The sequence below is a fragment of the Columba livia genome, unplaced genomic scaffold, assembly GCF_036013475.1.
Source record: "Columba livia isolate bColLiv1 breed racing homer unplaced genomic scaffold, bColLiv1.pat.W.v2 Scaffold_156, whole genome shotgun sequence".
Classification (NCBI taxonomy): Eukaryota; Metazoa; Chordata; class Aves; order Columbiformes; family Columbidae; genus Columba; species Columba livia.
Window position 1 is genome coordinate 381,933 of NW_027043052.1, and position 14,677 is coordinate 396,609.

General features: G+C 51.9%; 2 protein-coding genes across 2 annotated transcripts in view; one reads left to right on the forward strand and one right to left on the reverse strand.

Annotated features, from left to right (window-relative positions):
- The first annotated feature begins 5,322 nt into the window (after nucleotides 1-5,322).
- LOC135577881 (olfactory receptor 14A16-like) lies at nucleotides 5,323-6,279 on the forward strand. Its single transcript, XM_065047994.1, has one exon. The coding sequence runs from the start codon at nucleotides 5,323-5,325 to the stop codon at nucleotides 6,277-6,279; it is 957 nt and encodes a 318-aa protein (XP_064904066.1).
- Nucleotides 6,280-7,142: 863 nt separating this feature from the next.
- LOC135577882 (olfactory receptor 14J1-like) overlaps nucleotides 7,143-14,677 on the reverse strand; it is a gene marked incomplete at its 5' end in the record, with an annotated part of 43,411 nt that continues 35,876 nt past the window's right edge. Inside the window, one exon of the mRNA XM_065047995.1 lies at nucleotides 7,143-7,262. Coding sequence (XP_064904067.1) covers nucleotides 7,143-7,262 — 120 coding nt within the window. The remainder of the gene's footprint in view (nucleotides 7,263-14,677) is intronic.

Sequence of the window (14,677 nt, forward strand, 5' to 3'; positions counted from 1 at the left end):
TTACACTGCCCACACTTGGATGGTCCTCAGGAATCATCCATAAGCCTGGTGGATCCATGAACCTCCTGCAGTGATGGGGTGTGGATCCAAATAGGGGATTCAAGCAAGTGTGGGATTGGGACATTGAGGTGATTGGTGACCATTGCCAGGTGTATGAAAGAAGCTGGATGAGTTGTGATTTGCTCACAGGCATTTCCAACTCCACAGAAAAGCAGAGTCTTGCAGTTAAAGCAACAGCACTTGACATAAAACCCACTCCAAAACACAAAACACTCACACTGACCACAGGAAAAGCCTTGAAAAACATTGGAGAAAAATCCACCAGGTCCCAGGGGTCAGGGCTCAGCCATTCTGGTGATGAACAAGCATCAAGGGCTGACATGGCACCAGAGCCACCTCCGCATGGACCTCACCACCTGGAACCAGTGTCTCCAAGTCTTTCCTTCACCAGCCTCCAGGGACAGGGACCTGCACTGGTTGTTTCCTTCACAGGTGTGTCAGTGATGGCCCTTCATGGGGTCCAAACACCCTCAGAAACTTGGGGTTTGCTTCTGCATTTCAGTTCATTACAGGTTTGTTCACTCACTCAGTAGCTGCAGTTCCGGATCATGGCAGCAGAGGGGTCACTAACATTTAAAATGCTCTTAGAAGCCAAGGCTCTGTGCATCATTATCCTAAAGGCTTCAAGTCTGGTGTGGATGATTAGGGGGATTTCAGGAATAGCCAAACAGAGAGCATTTGCATAATAAATAGCAATAAAGCCAAATTTCTTCTATTCCCTTCCCTGCTCGCCCTTCCCTCCCTTTCCAGAACAGGTGGCATCAACAGCCTCCAGTTCATATTGATGTGGAATGTCTCCTAGGAAAGACTGAATATGTCAGAAAAGTGTGTAACTAAATCACCATATGAGTGAGGAGACTGGCCAGGACACCTCAAGAGGAGTCACACTCCTCTGGACCAAGAGGTGGGTGTTCCTGGCAATCTCAGGTGCCACAGCACAGCGATACTTGTGTTCAGGAGCTGGTCAAGTGACCCATCTCCTGTTCTGTAACGGTGTCTGAGTTTGCTCTGGTCACCCCTGACTTGAGCCCCATCCACTGCTGGGTGTTCTCCAGACTCCTGCCTTCAGGAACAAAGTCCCAGGAGACCTTGCTGGTGAAGATGGAGGCAAAGAAGCCATGAAGAACCTCAGTCCTGTCTGATTCTACTCTTATGAAGTTCAGCAGCAGGCCCACGTTCACCCTGCCTATTCTTTCACTGCAAGTTAAGCTCTGTCAGCTCATCTTGCTGCCCTCAGCCTCTCCTGCAGGTATCGATTCCAGGGCAGCTTTGGCATATTCTCTGCATCCATAGCCAAGGTTTCTAAATTCCCCCTCTTTAGCTTCCCCTGCTTCCACCTCCTGTGTGCTGCCTTTGTGCCCTGCAGCTCTATCGGTTCAGATCAGCAGCCTCATGAGTTAAATGCTTCTTTCCATGGGTACTTGGAGAGATCATTCTTGTGCTTGGAGCAGGATGTCCTGTAAGGATTATCAGAGTTCCTGAGCTCCTTCACCCTTCAGACCTACTTCCATGGCACCACTTTGCCCACCATCCCCCAGTATGTCCAAGTCTTCTCCTCTGGAGCCCACCAGCCTGTGCTCTGCTGCTGGCCTTCCTCCCTCCCCTCTGGTGCCGGGGACCCCACTGTGTCCTGGTCACAACAGCCAAGGTGGACACTGATGTTCACATCCATCACCAGCCCTTCCTTGTTTCCCAGTTCCAGATCCAGTTGAGCATCACTCTCATTGGCCCACAATGCAGACACGTTAAGCAGTTGGCCCAAGATCCTTTGGACTGATGGCACTTGCCACTTTGCCAGGCCAGTTAATGTCAGAGCAATTACAGTTCCCCATAGGAACCTGCTCATTGACTGGTGATTTCCTCCTTGAGTTGCTGACAGAAGATCTTGTCCATTTCTTCTACATGATCATGTAGTTTGTAACACCAACACATTGTCACTCTCTATTGTGTTTACATGACAAAGTCTTGGAACTGGGGGTAGGTGTGGGTGTGCTACAGCTGTCACCTCTCTGGGAAGACAACAGGAGTTTGACCAATGTCAGACAGAGCCGATTTCAGCTGCTCCAAGATGGAGCCACTTCTTGCCAAATCTGAGCCACTCAGTGATGCTGGCAGCACCTCTGGGATATTGTATTTGAGAAAGGGTAAAAAACGCTGCACAACAGCAGGTGGGAGAGAGGAGGGAGGAGATGGGAGAGAAAAGCACTGCAGACACCAAGGTCATATCCCATAGGACCCAAGCAGGTCCCTCAGCAGGCCAAAGCTTGCTCTCCTGAAATCCTGCTCTTGGCCTTGTTCTCATCTCCCAGGAGCCTCAGCTCCACTTTCCATCCCTGACTGTTCCATCCTGACCAACTCTTTCTGGTTTGTAAGTGTGAAGTCCCACAGGGCACCTCACCCCACTGACTCCTCAGTCACCCGTGTCAGGAAGATGTTGTCAATGAGCTCCAAAACCCTCCTTGTCCCCAGCCAGGAACCTGGGAGGTGTGGGACCATAGTCCTGCCCTTGGCCTTGCACAGCCCCACATCACACTGTCCCAGGAAGGGCCCTGGGAAACGTGGGAGGGACAGGATGTGACTCCCCAGGGTTGGGGGTCAGGGCTTGTGCCTTTGGTTAGTGAAACACATCCAGGGTTACACAGCATCAGAGAGACCTTTACTTTGCTTTTCTGACCTGTCATCACTGCCTCCAGTTTTCTGCTCTAACCAAACTCTGGGGTCAGTTCTTCAGTTGTGTCCCTCAGTGGGGCCCATTAATATTACAGGGAACTTTGGAGTTTGCATCTGAGTTTGACTTTCTGAGAAGTTTCATCACCTTCCCCTCAGGGTCTGAGGTCCATGGACTCAGCACCAAACCCACCAGAGGGGTCATTAAAGCGCCTGGGGCTGCTCCTGTTCTGCTGAGCTGGGCCGGGCTCCTGGGACACAGGGAGCTCATGGCAGCGGCAGCGCTGCAGAGAGACAGCTCTGCCCAGGAGCAGCTCCTCTGCACACGCAGCAGGGCTGAGGGCTCTGCCTGCAGCACCGAGGGCACAGGAGCCAGGCACAGAGAGGGAAACGCAGTCTGGGCTGGGAGGATGCTGAGAGTTCACTGGAAATGAAATCCTCTCAGCTATGAAGCCTGTGGCTGCAGGGCATTGAACCTGCAAATCATGGTAGGATCTCAGAAAGCTGTCACATTGCAGAGCCTGCGAGAGATGTAAGTACAGCTCTCAGAGATTCTCTGATCAGAGGGGAGGATGTGCTGCAGAGCAGGGATTGCCTTCTGCACTGTCAGAGTGACAAGACGTGAATGCTGCGTTCTCCCCAGGGTGGCTGTGGGGTGTAAATGTAAATGTGCAGGCAGGGGTGCCCAGGGCTGTCCTGCAGAGCAGGGTCCCTGCACCCCAGGGCTGTGCCGGGCAGGGACTCTGCCGCCTGCCAGGGTCAGCGCTCAGCCTGCCCGGGAGATCCCAGCAACACTGAGGGGAGAAGCTGTGGGGGGGTGAGCGACCCCCGGCAGGGCAGGGTCCTTCTGCTGCTGGGTTCTCCGTGGGTCGGGGCTGCTCACAGCTCCAGCTCATTCCAGAATATTGACAAGAGGAGGTTTCAAGGAGAAGAAGACAAAGAGTACTACAAAGATAAGGAACCTCCCTGAGTCTGTGTTTTCAGTCTCCTCCTCTGGGGAATGGGTGGTGATTAAGGCAGTTCTTAATTTTAAACAAACACTTGAGACACATGAACTGCAGTAGGTCTTCAAGAGAATACTGACATGCCTTGCCTCTCCTCTGCCTATGCAGAACCAGCATCACCTTTGCTGGACACCTTACACTTAATCTATAATCTGTTTTCCAGCCTGCAAACAGGAAAATGCCCCCAGGCAGTGCCCTGTGAACAGGCAGGATCTGTAGGGCCAGGGGGAGGGCACAGAGGGTGGGATGGTCTGTGAGCACTGACAGGGAAGAGACATGGACAGGGAAACACCTCCCAGGGGAGAATCTCCAGGCAGCAGGGAAATGATCAGAAATGAGAGGAAACCAAACCCGGAATGGTTATGGGAGGGAGAACAGAGAAAAGTCCCTGTGACCCCCTGCAGTGCAGATCCCTCCTGTGAGCAGCCCCCTGGGCTCCTGTCCCACCCAGCAAAGCCTCTGCCCTCAGGGCCGGGGGCTCCAAGGCATGAAGCAGCTCCTGTGCAGCCAGAGCTCCAGTTCCTCTGCAGAGCACAGGGGCTGAGAGCAGCTGCCCGGCAGTGTTGGTGTCTGGGAGGTGCTGCACAGCTGGGGAAGGGTGACGCTGTCTGAGTGCCCGGCTGCCTCTGTCCTGGCCTCTCTCACACCCACCCTCACCGCATTTTCCTTATTGCTCCCCTGCTCTGGGTCACTGCTGTTGGGATCTTGTTCTTGCTGTCAGGCTCTCTGGGGATGGCAGTTTCAGCTGCACAGTCACAGCCTGATCTTGTGGGTCCTTTCCTGCAGGTGTGTCCATGGGCACACGTGTCCCCGCTTTGCTCTGACCTGTGGGCTGTGGGCAATGCAGTCTGTGGGGCTGGGGAATGAGAGGTATGTTTCTTGGGCATGGGGTGGGACTTTTCAGCGTGGGGTGCTGAGACCTTCGGAAAGGGTGACACATGCTGTGGTCTGAGGTGGATCCATCTGTTCTCAGCAGTGCCTGGTGGCTTTTCAGGGTAACATGGGAGTGTGATCAGCCCCCATCTCAGAAAGGTGCCAGCCCAGGGCAGCTGGAGCAAGACAGAGGGACAGAGCAGCTGCCCTCACTCTGCACTGACCCACAGGCATCCTCTGGTCTCGCAGGACTCGCTCTGTTCTCCCTGAGTGCAGCAGAAATGCTGAGGGTTTCTGACACCCAACAACACTCTGCAGTGGATATAGGGGGAGGAGTAAGAAAACGTGGAACTCCTAAACTACCTTCACCATCTCTGTTCCCTATCACTGGGAAAGCAAGTGCTGGCAGCCCTTCTGTGTTAGCAGAACCAGGACAGTCCCCACCGTTCCTGTGGCCCCACTTCTGCAGAGCTGGGCTGACTTATCAAGAGCCCATAGGCACAGTCCCTGCTCCTGGTTGCATATTTTCCAGCACCAAGCATGGCTCCAGCCACAGTGCTGAAGAAGGTTCTCCTAGAAAAAGTAAAGCGTGTCTGTGTGTGACGGGGGAGGGTCTATGGGAGTTGGTTTGATTTTTGTCACAGAACTCTGCCCTGGCTTCTCACTGTCTTTTTTTTTTTTTTTTCTCATGACAACGCCCCGTGCTCAGGAAAAGCAAATGTCCAACAGCAGCTCCATCACCCAGTTCCTCCTCCTGCCGTTCACAGACACACGGGAGCTGCAGCTCTTGCACTTCTGGCTCTTCCTGGGCATCTACCTGGCTGCCCTCCTGGGCAACGGCCTCATCATCACCACCATAGCCTGGGACCAGCACCTCCACACCCCCATGTACTTCTTCCTGCTCAACCTCGCCCTCCTCGACCTGGGCTCCATCTCCACCATTGTCCCCAAATCCATGGCCAATTCCCTCTGGGATTGTTGGGCCATCTCATACTTGGGATGTGCGGCACAGCTCTTTCTGTTTGTCTTCTTGATCACAGCAGAGTATTCTATGCTCACAGTCATGTCCTATGACCGCTACGTTGCCATCTGCAAACCCCTGCACTACGGGACCCTCCTGGGCAGCAGAGCTTGTGTCCACATGGCAGCAGCTGCCTGGGCCACTGGGTTTCTCACTGCTCTGCTGCACACGGCCAATACATTTTCACTGCCCCTGTGCAAGGGCAATGTCCTGGGCCAGTTCTTCTGTGAAATCCCCCAGATCCTCAAGCTCTCCTGCTCACACTCCTACCTCAGGGAGATTGGGATTATGGTGATCAGTGCCTCTTTAGCTTTTATTTGTTTTGTGTTCATTGCGGTGTCCTATGTGCAGATCTTGAGGGCCGTGCTGAGGATCCCCTCTGAGCAGGGACGGCACAAAGCCTTTTCCACCTGCCTCCCTCACCTGGCTGTCATCTCTCTGTTTGTCAGCACCTCTTTTTTTGCCTACCTGAAGCCCCCATCCATCTCCTTCCTGTCCTTGAACTTGCTGGTGTCTGTTCTATACTCGCTGATACCTCCAACACTGAACCCCCTCATCTACAGCATGAGGAACAAGGAGGTCAAGGATGCCCTGAGGAAACTAATCACTGGAGGCATTTCAAAAATAATAAAGTGTCTGTCATCCACCCTTTAACAGATAACAGCTTTAATGTAACTCATTAGAGGCCCAGATTCTGTGTGTGTGTTGGTGGTATTTATTTTTTCATAAATCATGATATATTTGTCATCCCCTTTCTAATTCATTGTCTGCTTTTCTTTTCAAACCCACTGGCTGTATAAATATGCATCTATTCTCTCTGTTTATTTAAACAAAAAAAAAGGGCTCTGCAGTGACTTTTTTTTCACTGATATTATTCCCCCAAGGCCTGTATGGAGCTGCAGGGACAGTTCCTGTGTTCATGAGAGGAGGGTAAAAGAGTCCATCCTGGCAGCCCTGCCAGGGAGCAGCAGCGCTTGTTCTTCCAGAGCTGTTCTGGTTCCACTCCCACACTCTCCTTCTCATCCCTGGTGTTGGTGCAAGGCCTGAGTGCTCTGGCAGCTTGGTCACCGTCCTGCTGTGTGTCAGTGCTGTGGGCGCAGGCAGGGACAGGCAATGGGCACTGCTGTGACAGAGCTGGCCTCAGTAACAGTACTTGCACAGGGAAAAGTGACCTTCTTTGGACGGTGCATGATGGTTTATATCTTCTTGCAATGTTTCTCTCAAGCTTATTCCTACAAAAGTCACCCACTTATAAAACGCCATTGTGCATCTGAGCAGTGTGTGTGTGCAGGGCTGGCACACAGCAGTGTCCTCTCACAGCCAGGCTCCTGCCAGAGACCTGCAGGACCAGCAGAGCAGGGGCTGGGCTGTGCCCCTGTGCACTGGAAACACTTCAGAAGCTGCCCCAGGGCATCATCATGGACTGGCCCCTCACAACCACCATTTCCAGCACTGGCCTCTCTCCCCAGCTCACCGAGGTTGTTCTTCCCTCCATGGAGGGACACTGAATGAGCAGGTCAGCAGTCCATGTTTGCATTGTACATATGAGATGCGAGCATGCACATCATGTGCGTGAGATGGCATGAACCTGAGTGAGCAGAAACACCATCAGCTACTCCTGGGAGTTCCATGACGGCCTGCGGGACAGACAGTGTCTCGAGGTCACTTCACATTGGGAGTAACAGCCCACGGGAAACCACCCACTGGGATCTTCTTCCTTGAACTGAGGTCCCCGTGTCCATTCCTCATGATGTGGGGCTGAGGTGCCGCCAGCCCCTTTGGGGTAGCAACAGGAGGCCAGAGGTACAATGTGACTCCTGTCTCTGTGAGTAAAAGGGACAGACTCTGTCTCTGAACATCCCTGAGTGCATAAGGAGTCCATGAGGCCAGCTCTGATGGAACCCTGGCATTTCTGTGTGTGACTCCAGGAACAATCCCCACTGGCCCAGTGACATTCATCTCAGCTGCTGGGACGGCTCATTGCAAGTGCTCCTGTCTGCTACATCACCCTTGCCCGTGATTCTGGATTGTGCTTTCAAGAGTGACAGCAGAATCAGAGAAATTCTGAGGTCCTTGGGAAAGGAAGATGTCAAGCCCATCTTCAAGAAGGGCCTGAAGGAGGATTTGAAGAATTATGGGCTGATCAGCCTACTTCTGTCCCTGGGAAGGGTAAAGTCCATGTCTTCCTGCACCAATCTCCAGGCACCTGAAGGACAAGGAAGGGATTGCTGAACCCAAATGAGTGGAAAACCCAGTGAGTCATAAGAAACGCTCTGGACCCATTCCAGAGCTTTAGACCCTCAGGAAAGAGCTCAGTGACAGTGCAGCCCAGCCAGTTGCATCTGTGTCCCTCACTGAGCAGCACAACCAGTGTGCAGTCACCCCATGGTCCTGCAGCCAACCTGCTCTGCAGAGCATCAGTGCCAGGCTGGGGCCCTGTGGGGAGCACAGGATGGGGCCAGGAGAACCAGAGCAGATCAGAGGAGGGATGGGGGAGATCAGACAGGAGCTGACCTGGGCTGGAAATTGCCTTGGAGAGAAAAATGCTGGTGTTCAGCTGCCCCAAGATAACACCCAGAGTTAAGGGTGCAGGGCCAGAAGTCCTTGCTGTCCTGGTGCATCACCAGGCCTGGGAAGTAGCTGGAGAAGGATTGGTGTTCCCCACGTGCCATTTCTTACTGCATTTTTCCTCCTAAAGGGTGTAATGGAAAGCAAGTCTGGGACCCTGTGTCCGGACCTGCACTGCAGAAAGTATTCATCCAGAAGCCACACCATTTTGCTCTGGTACTTCAGTCCTGGTGCTCATCACATGTCCTTGAGACAAACTTATGCACCCCTTTTGTCAGCCTTACCCAAAAGTCACCCCTAGACAAGGTTCTTGAGCTGGGGCTGAGCTGGAGAACTGGGGTCCAGCTGTGACCAGAGGAAGGACAAGGCCTGTCCTGGGTCCTCCAAAGGACTGGCAGCCTCTGTGATCTCCACCAGAAAAGGCAGCGTGAAGGAAACTGGAGACCATCCCCCCCCAGCCCAGCTTGTTACTGCATGAACAACCAGGAGAAACTGCCCCTGGATCCTCATTCCAGACCCCATCTCCTCCACCCATACAGGCAGTGCTCTTCCCCTTGTCACTGAGGTGGTTCCAGGGACCCAAGAGAGGAGGAGATGTTTGGTGGGATATGGTGTCCTTCAGTGCTCCTCATGGTACCTCCTGCTGGGCTTTGTGCCACTGGTCACAACCCTCTGAGCCTGGATGTTCAGCCAGTTCTCAGTGGTGCTAAACAGGAACATGCCCATGAGCACATTGGGCTGCACTGGGAGGAGCGTGGCCACCCAGACAAGGGCAGTTATTGCCCATCATGACTCAGCACTGGTGTGGTCACATCTGGAGCCGTGTGTCCCAGTGTGAGGTTCCCCATTCTGGAGGAACGGGAGGAGCTGCCGTGTGGCCAGAGAAAGTCTGGGTCATGTGTGGAGATGTTGAGAGACCCAAACTTCTTTAGCCTGGTGAAGGGGAGCCTGAGGAAATGTGCTGGTTTTACTGAAATTGAGTTAATTTTCTTCATGCATTTTGAACCTCTCTCCTTCACAGCCAGTACAGTCTTTTGTTTAGATTTACTATGAGAATAATGAGATAACGCTGTTTCTTCCCTGGGATTGAGTTCATTTTGTCTTTTAACAGCTTTACAGTGTTTGAAATTTACTATGAAAGGAATGTCAGAACTCACTGATATCTTGGCTGTTGTCAGGGAAACCAAGGACTTCTTTGGCCATCCAGCTGTGGATGCAGATCGGCAGGAGGGGACACAGACAGGACAGCACCTGGATTGACATGCATGCTGATCAATGAAATATTCCCTATGATTAGCGCCATGCTCAGTCTAAAGCTGGAGCCGGCTTTTAGGCTTGTTACATCCGTTACTATGGGTTTTCCAGCTGGTTTGGTCAGTTCCATTCAGAAGTTTCATTCTGTCAGGAGTTCGATGTCCGTTCGGCCTTTTGCCGTTCTGCCATTTTGCCGTTGGCCTTTGGGCCTTTCTGCCTGTTGCCCTTTTGCTCTCTCTTGCTGGGATGGGCTGTTCAGGACCAAGGTGCTCCCTTCTGCAGGACTGGCTGCTCCGTGTGACTGGAGTTACATGGGGGATGGCACTGAGTATATTTTCTTAAATTAATTTATCTACTTCTATTTAACTTACCTTGACTATTGTCAGTGAAACCAAGGACTTCTCTGGAGTGCAGCTGCAGGTGCAATTGGTAGGAGGGGGCACAGATAGGACAGCACCTTGATTGACATCCAGGTCAATCAATGAGCTATTCCCTACCATTAGCGTCATGCTCGGTATAAAGCTGGAGATGCCTTTTCCAGCCCGTTAGTTTTGGTTTTCCGGCTACTTTGCTTAGCTCTGTTCGGAAGTTCCATTCTATTGGGAGTTCAGTGTTAGTTCAGTTTTATGATGTTTTGCTGTTTTTCAGTTGGCCCTTGGGCCTCTCTGCCTTTTGCACTTGTACTTTCTCTTGCTGGGATCAGCTGTTCAGGACCAGGGTGCTCTCTTCTTTTGGGCTGCCTGTTCAGCACAATGGGAGTTATGTGGGGGTTGCACTGAGTGTCATATATTTTAATTTATGTATATCTTAGTATAAGTATATTATTATTAGTAGTGTATTATTTTTATTTTCTTATTAATTTTTTGTCTAAACCCACAAGTTTCTCCCTTCCCATTCACTTCTCTCCCTTCTCCCACCTGGGGACTGGGAGCAGGATGTGAGCAGCTCTCATGGTCTTGGTTGGTGTTTGTGGTAAAACCATGACAAGAAAGGGCAGTGGTAGCTTCAGAAAACTTGAAAATCACTTTCCAATATGGTGTCAATTTTTAATTTTTTTGTTTTTGTTTTTGTTGGGAAACAGCAAGAGAAAGGAAAACCATCAGAAACTGCAGCTCTGGAGGTCCAGAGTGGAGTCAGGATAAAGAAACGTCATTCTGAGCGCAGTGCTGTGGTCATTCAGAAGGACTCTGGATCAGCCACGGCTTTGTGTTTCCAGGAAGAGCTGGTGCGGATGGAGAGACAGCAGCACAGGTGGGGACACACTGGGGTGAGAACAAGGTGGGGAAGCGCATGGGGTGTCTGCAGCCTGTGGGGAAACAGCCACAGGCCTGGGACAGTGCAGGATGGACTGTGGTGGAGATGGCCAAGGGTGAGGCTGAATGTCCCTGAAAGAGCCAAGGTCTTTGTCCCCTTGGCTATGGCTGATGTCCCTGCCAGCGAGGGCTAAGAAAAGACACAGTCGTCATGGCCATGGGGCTTCTTTGCCTCCTTCACCCCCAGGGAGACAGGGAGGTATGACACCATTGTCCTGCACTGGGCATCACACTCCCCACATCCCCAGGAAGAGCCCTGAGCCACCTGTGAGGGACAGGATCTCCCTTCCCAGGGGCAGGGGCTCAAGGCTTGGCCATTGTCCTTCATCAGACAAACCAAGGGCTTTCTCAGCATCAGAGCTGCTGCACTTTGCCTTTGCCTGATGCAATCACAGCCTCCAATTATCTGCTCTAACGAGTCCCTGGGGAGGCTTTGTCAGGAACAGCCATCAGTGGGGCCCATTAATGCTTCAAGGTACTTTGGAGTTTGCTTCTGGTTTGGACTTCTTGAGCAGATTCTTCAGCCTGTCCTTGGTATCTGAGGTTCATGGACTCAGCACCAAATACGCCACGGGGCTCATTAAAACACAGAAAGACATAACAAGTAATGCTTCTTTCTTTAATTTCATTCAAATATTCCAGACTTGTAGAACTAACTGGAGAGGTTTCAATGGGACACTTGCTGACGAAGGTTTCAAAGAAGATTTAATGAAGGAGGTTTATTATTTCAAGCTTGTTTTCTGTCATTTTTCAGTGTATAGAAGAAGTGACAGCAGCATTCTACACTGGACATGGATCCTGAGGGTCTCCTGAAGACATCTGGACAGGCAGGAGAACAGTCCTTGAGGCTGGACACTGTATGGACAACCTGGCTCCTCACCCCCACCCCCAGTCTGCCGGTTCCCTCATTGGCCACCAGAGATTGCATCACTTTTCCTACACCAGACTTCTCCACTGAGCTCTGCAGGAGATGCTGCAGCTCCTGTGCACCAGCTCCACCTGCTCTCCTGTGCAAACACTGCACAGTTCAATAAACAGCAGAACACTTTCCTCAGCTGTGTGTGTAAGTGGATCTGGTGAGGTCCAGCATCCACAAGGGACACCCACACAAGAACTGGTTTAGACAGAGAGATAGGAGAGGATAGAAATAAACACAATGAACGTGTTGACTGCCATGTTAATTAGAGCTCTGAAGAATGGGGCAAGTTTGTAACTCCCTGAAGCTCAAAGCAGAAACCAGACAGCTGAGAGGCCACTGAACGACCAAAGAGCAAGTGGAGGAGAAACCTGAGAGCACTGGGAAGGGCAAACGTCCAGACAGTGCTGGAAAGTTGTCCTTGGACAGGGACATTTAATCAGGAGAGGTGGGAACTCCTGAATGATGACGGAGATTAAATACTAGAGTGTTGGTAATGGAAGTACAGGGGAAGACCAATATTTCTTCTCCTTCCCTTAGTACATCTTTTGTCAGCTGTCTCACCATAAACAGCCAGGGCCATTTTAGGGGCCCAGTGTACCTGAGGTGCTGGCCTGGGATTGGCATCTATCACACAGGACCTGGGGAGACCAGAGCACCTTGCAGTGCAGGTGGAGCCTGGGCAGGGGTTCCCGGGGCATCTACACTGGCACCAGGTGTTTGTGTCCCTGGAGCTGAAGACATTTGTGTCCTAAACCCGTGCCCGGTTCTGGAAAACTCTTTTATTTTTAAAGAAAAGAAACCCCGCCAAAGACTTATTTTAATTTTCATTGACATCAACTGACATCTGATGGGCCTGCAGGCATGAAGCCAAGATCACGTTGTGTCTTGCACAGCGCCCCATGCCCTCTGAACCTTCCCTGCCCAGGACTCCTCACACGTTGCCCAGAGCGAGTCACACTGAGGGGTTGGCTGGTTCACTGGCTGAGATGTTGGTTTAGATGGTCACCTACAGCACAGGTGGATCCTGCCCCATCATCACCTGCTCTGCTCCAGTCTGAAACAGAGCCCAACATCACAATGGGATCATGAGAGAACTGAGGTTGAAGGGACCTCAGGAGTCTGCAGTCCAACCTGTCACCAACTGGTCACACCAAGGTGTTCAAGCCTTGATTCAATCAGAGCTTTAGCAGGACTAGAGAAGTGATCATCCCTTTGTACTGGGCACTGGTGAGGCTGCACCTTGAATCCTGGGGTCAGTTTTAGGCCCCTCATGGCAAGGAAGACATTGAGGTGCTGGAGAGAGTTCAGAGGAGGGTGACAAGGCTGGTGAAGGGTCTGGAGCACCAGTCTGACGAGGAGCGGTTGAGGGAGCTGGGGCTGTTCAGCCTTGAGAACAGGAGGCTGAGGGGAGACCTTATTACTCTCTACAGCTGCCTGAAAAGAGGTTTTATCATGGAGGGTGTTGGTCTCTTGTCCCAGGTAGCAAGTGACAGGACAAGAGGAAATGGCCTCAAGTTGCACACGGAGAGGTTTAGATTGGATATGAGGAAAAAATTCTTTATGGAAGCCACCAGTGACTGAAATGCCAGAGAGGTTTTAGATCCAAATAATATTTCAGGGACACATACACAAAGGATACAACTGGAAACAGAATTTTATTTTATTTTTTTATTTATATTTATATTTATTTTATTAAAATTACAAATTTTAATAGAAGAAGGAGAAGGAGGAGAGCTGGCTCCTGCTGCAAACTTGCCCTGGGAGAAAGAACCCGAGAAAGCCAGGGCACGAGTGGTGCCTTGGAGGGCAAGAGCAGTGGGCATGAACCGAGCCAAAAGGGCCCAGAGGAGCTCTGACAGGTGGTCATGCTCAATGCTGCAGAGGAAGGCAAAAAAACCCCGGGGACCAGGGCCAGTCTGCCCCGGGGGAAAATTCCTTCCTGACCCCAACACTGGCGATCGGCTGTTCCCTGAGCATTTGAGCGAGACCTGGCTCCTCGGCCCACAGGCTGGTCATGCCTCCCAGAAGACCACAGAATAATAGAAGGATAGAATGATAGGATGATGATGTCTTCTCTCTTCGCTTCGCTTCGCTTCGCTTCGCTTTCCTCTTCTCTCTCTTCTCTTCTCTTCTCTTCTCTTCTCTTCTCTTCTCTTCTCTTCTCTTCTCTTCTCTTCTCTTCTCTTCTTCTCTTCTCTTCTCTTCTCTTCTCTTCTCTTCTTTCTCTTCTCTTCTCCTATCTCCTCTCCTCTCCTCTCCTCTCCTCTCCTCTCCTCTCCTCTCCTCTCCTCTCCTCTCCTCTCCTCTCCTCTCCTCTTCTCCTTTCTTCACCTCTTCCCTCTCCCTCTTCTCTCTCCTTCTTCTCCTTCTCCCTCCTTTCACTAGCAGTACATGCTGAGGAAATTGCTGACAAACACTAATAACCTTGCCCAGCTTACCCATTCGCTCCATCACCTTGTGCCAACCACGCATCTACCTTCTGGTGGCCGGGAGAGCACCGGGCCCCCTTCAAACCACTCTGCATTCCACTTCCTACAGCTGCTGACCCTAGCTCCCCACTCCATCAGGACGGTGAGCTCTGCAGTGCTCCTCAAGAAGGCATTCCCTTCATTTTGCTGCTGCTATCCAGCTGAAAAGGATGATCATCCATCAGATGAACCTGGAAGGTTGCCCTGCTGGGAGATGGCCTTGCAGCGGAGAAACTCCAGCTGCCTCGTCCAGCTCTTCCTCCTTCAGCCCCTGTCAAGGGATTCCACCGGCTCCTCAAGGACTTCCTCTCCGATGTCTTCAGGCTGCCTCCAGGCCAGCTCTGGCAGCAGACACGGGACGCTGCTCCCTTTTATACTGCCCCGGGGCATTGTGACATCAGCATTGCCCCGTGGTCGCATTGTGACACGGAGGTGACATGGGCCCCCAGTGTCCCACCCCACCCACTGCCCATGCACCCAGCACTCCTTGGAGGAAGGACTTCGGGGTGCTGCTGGCCCCGAGGCTGTCC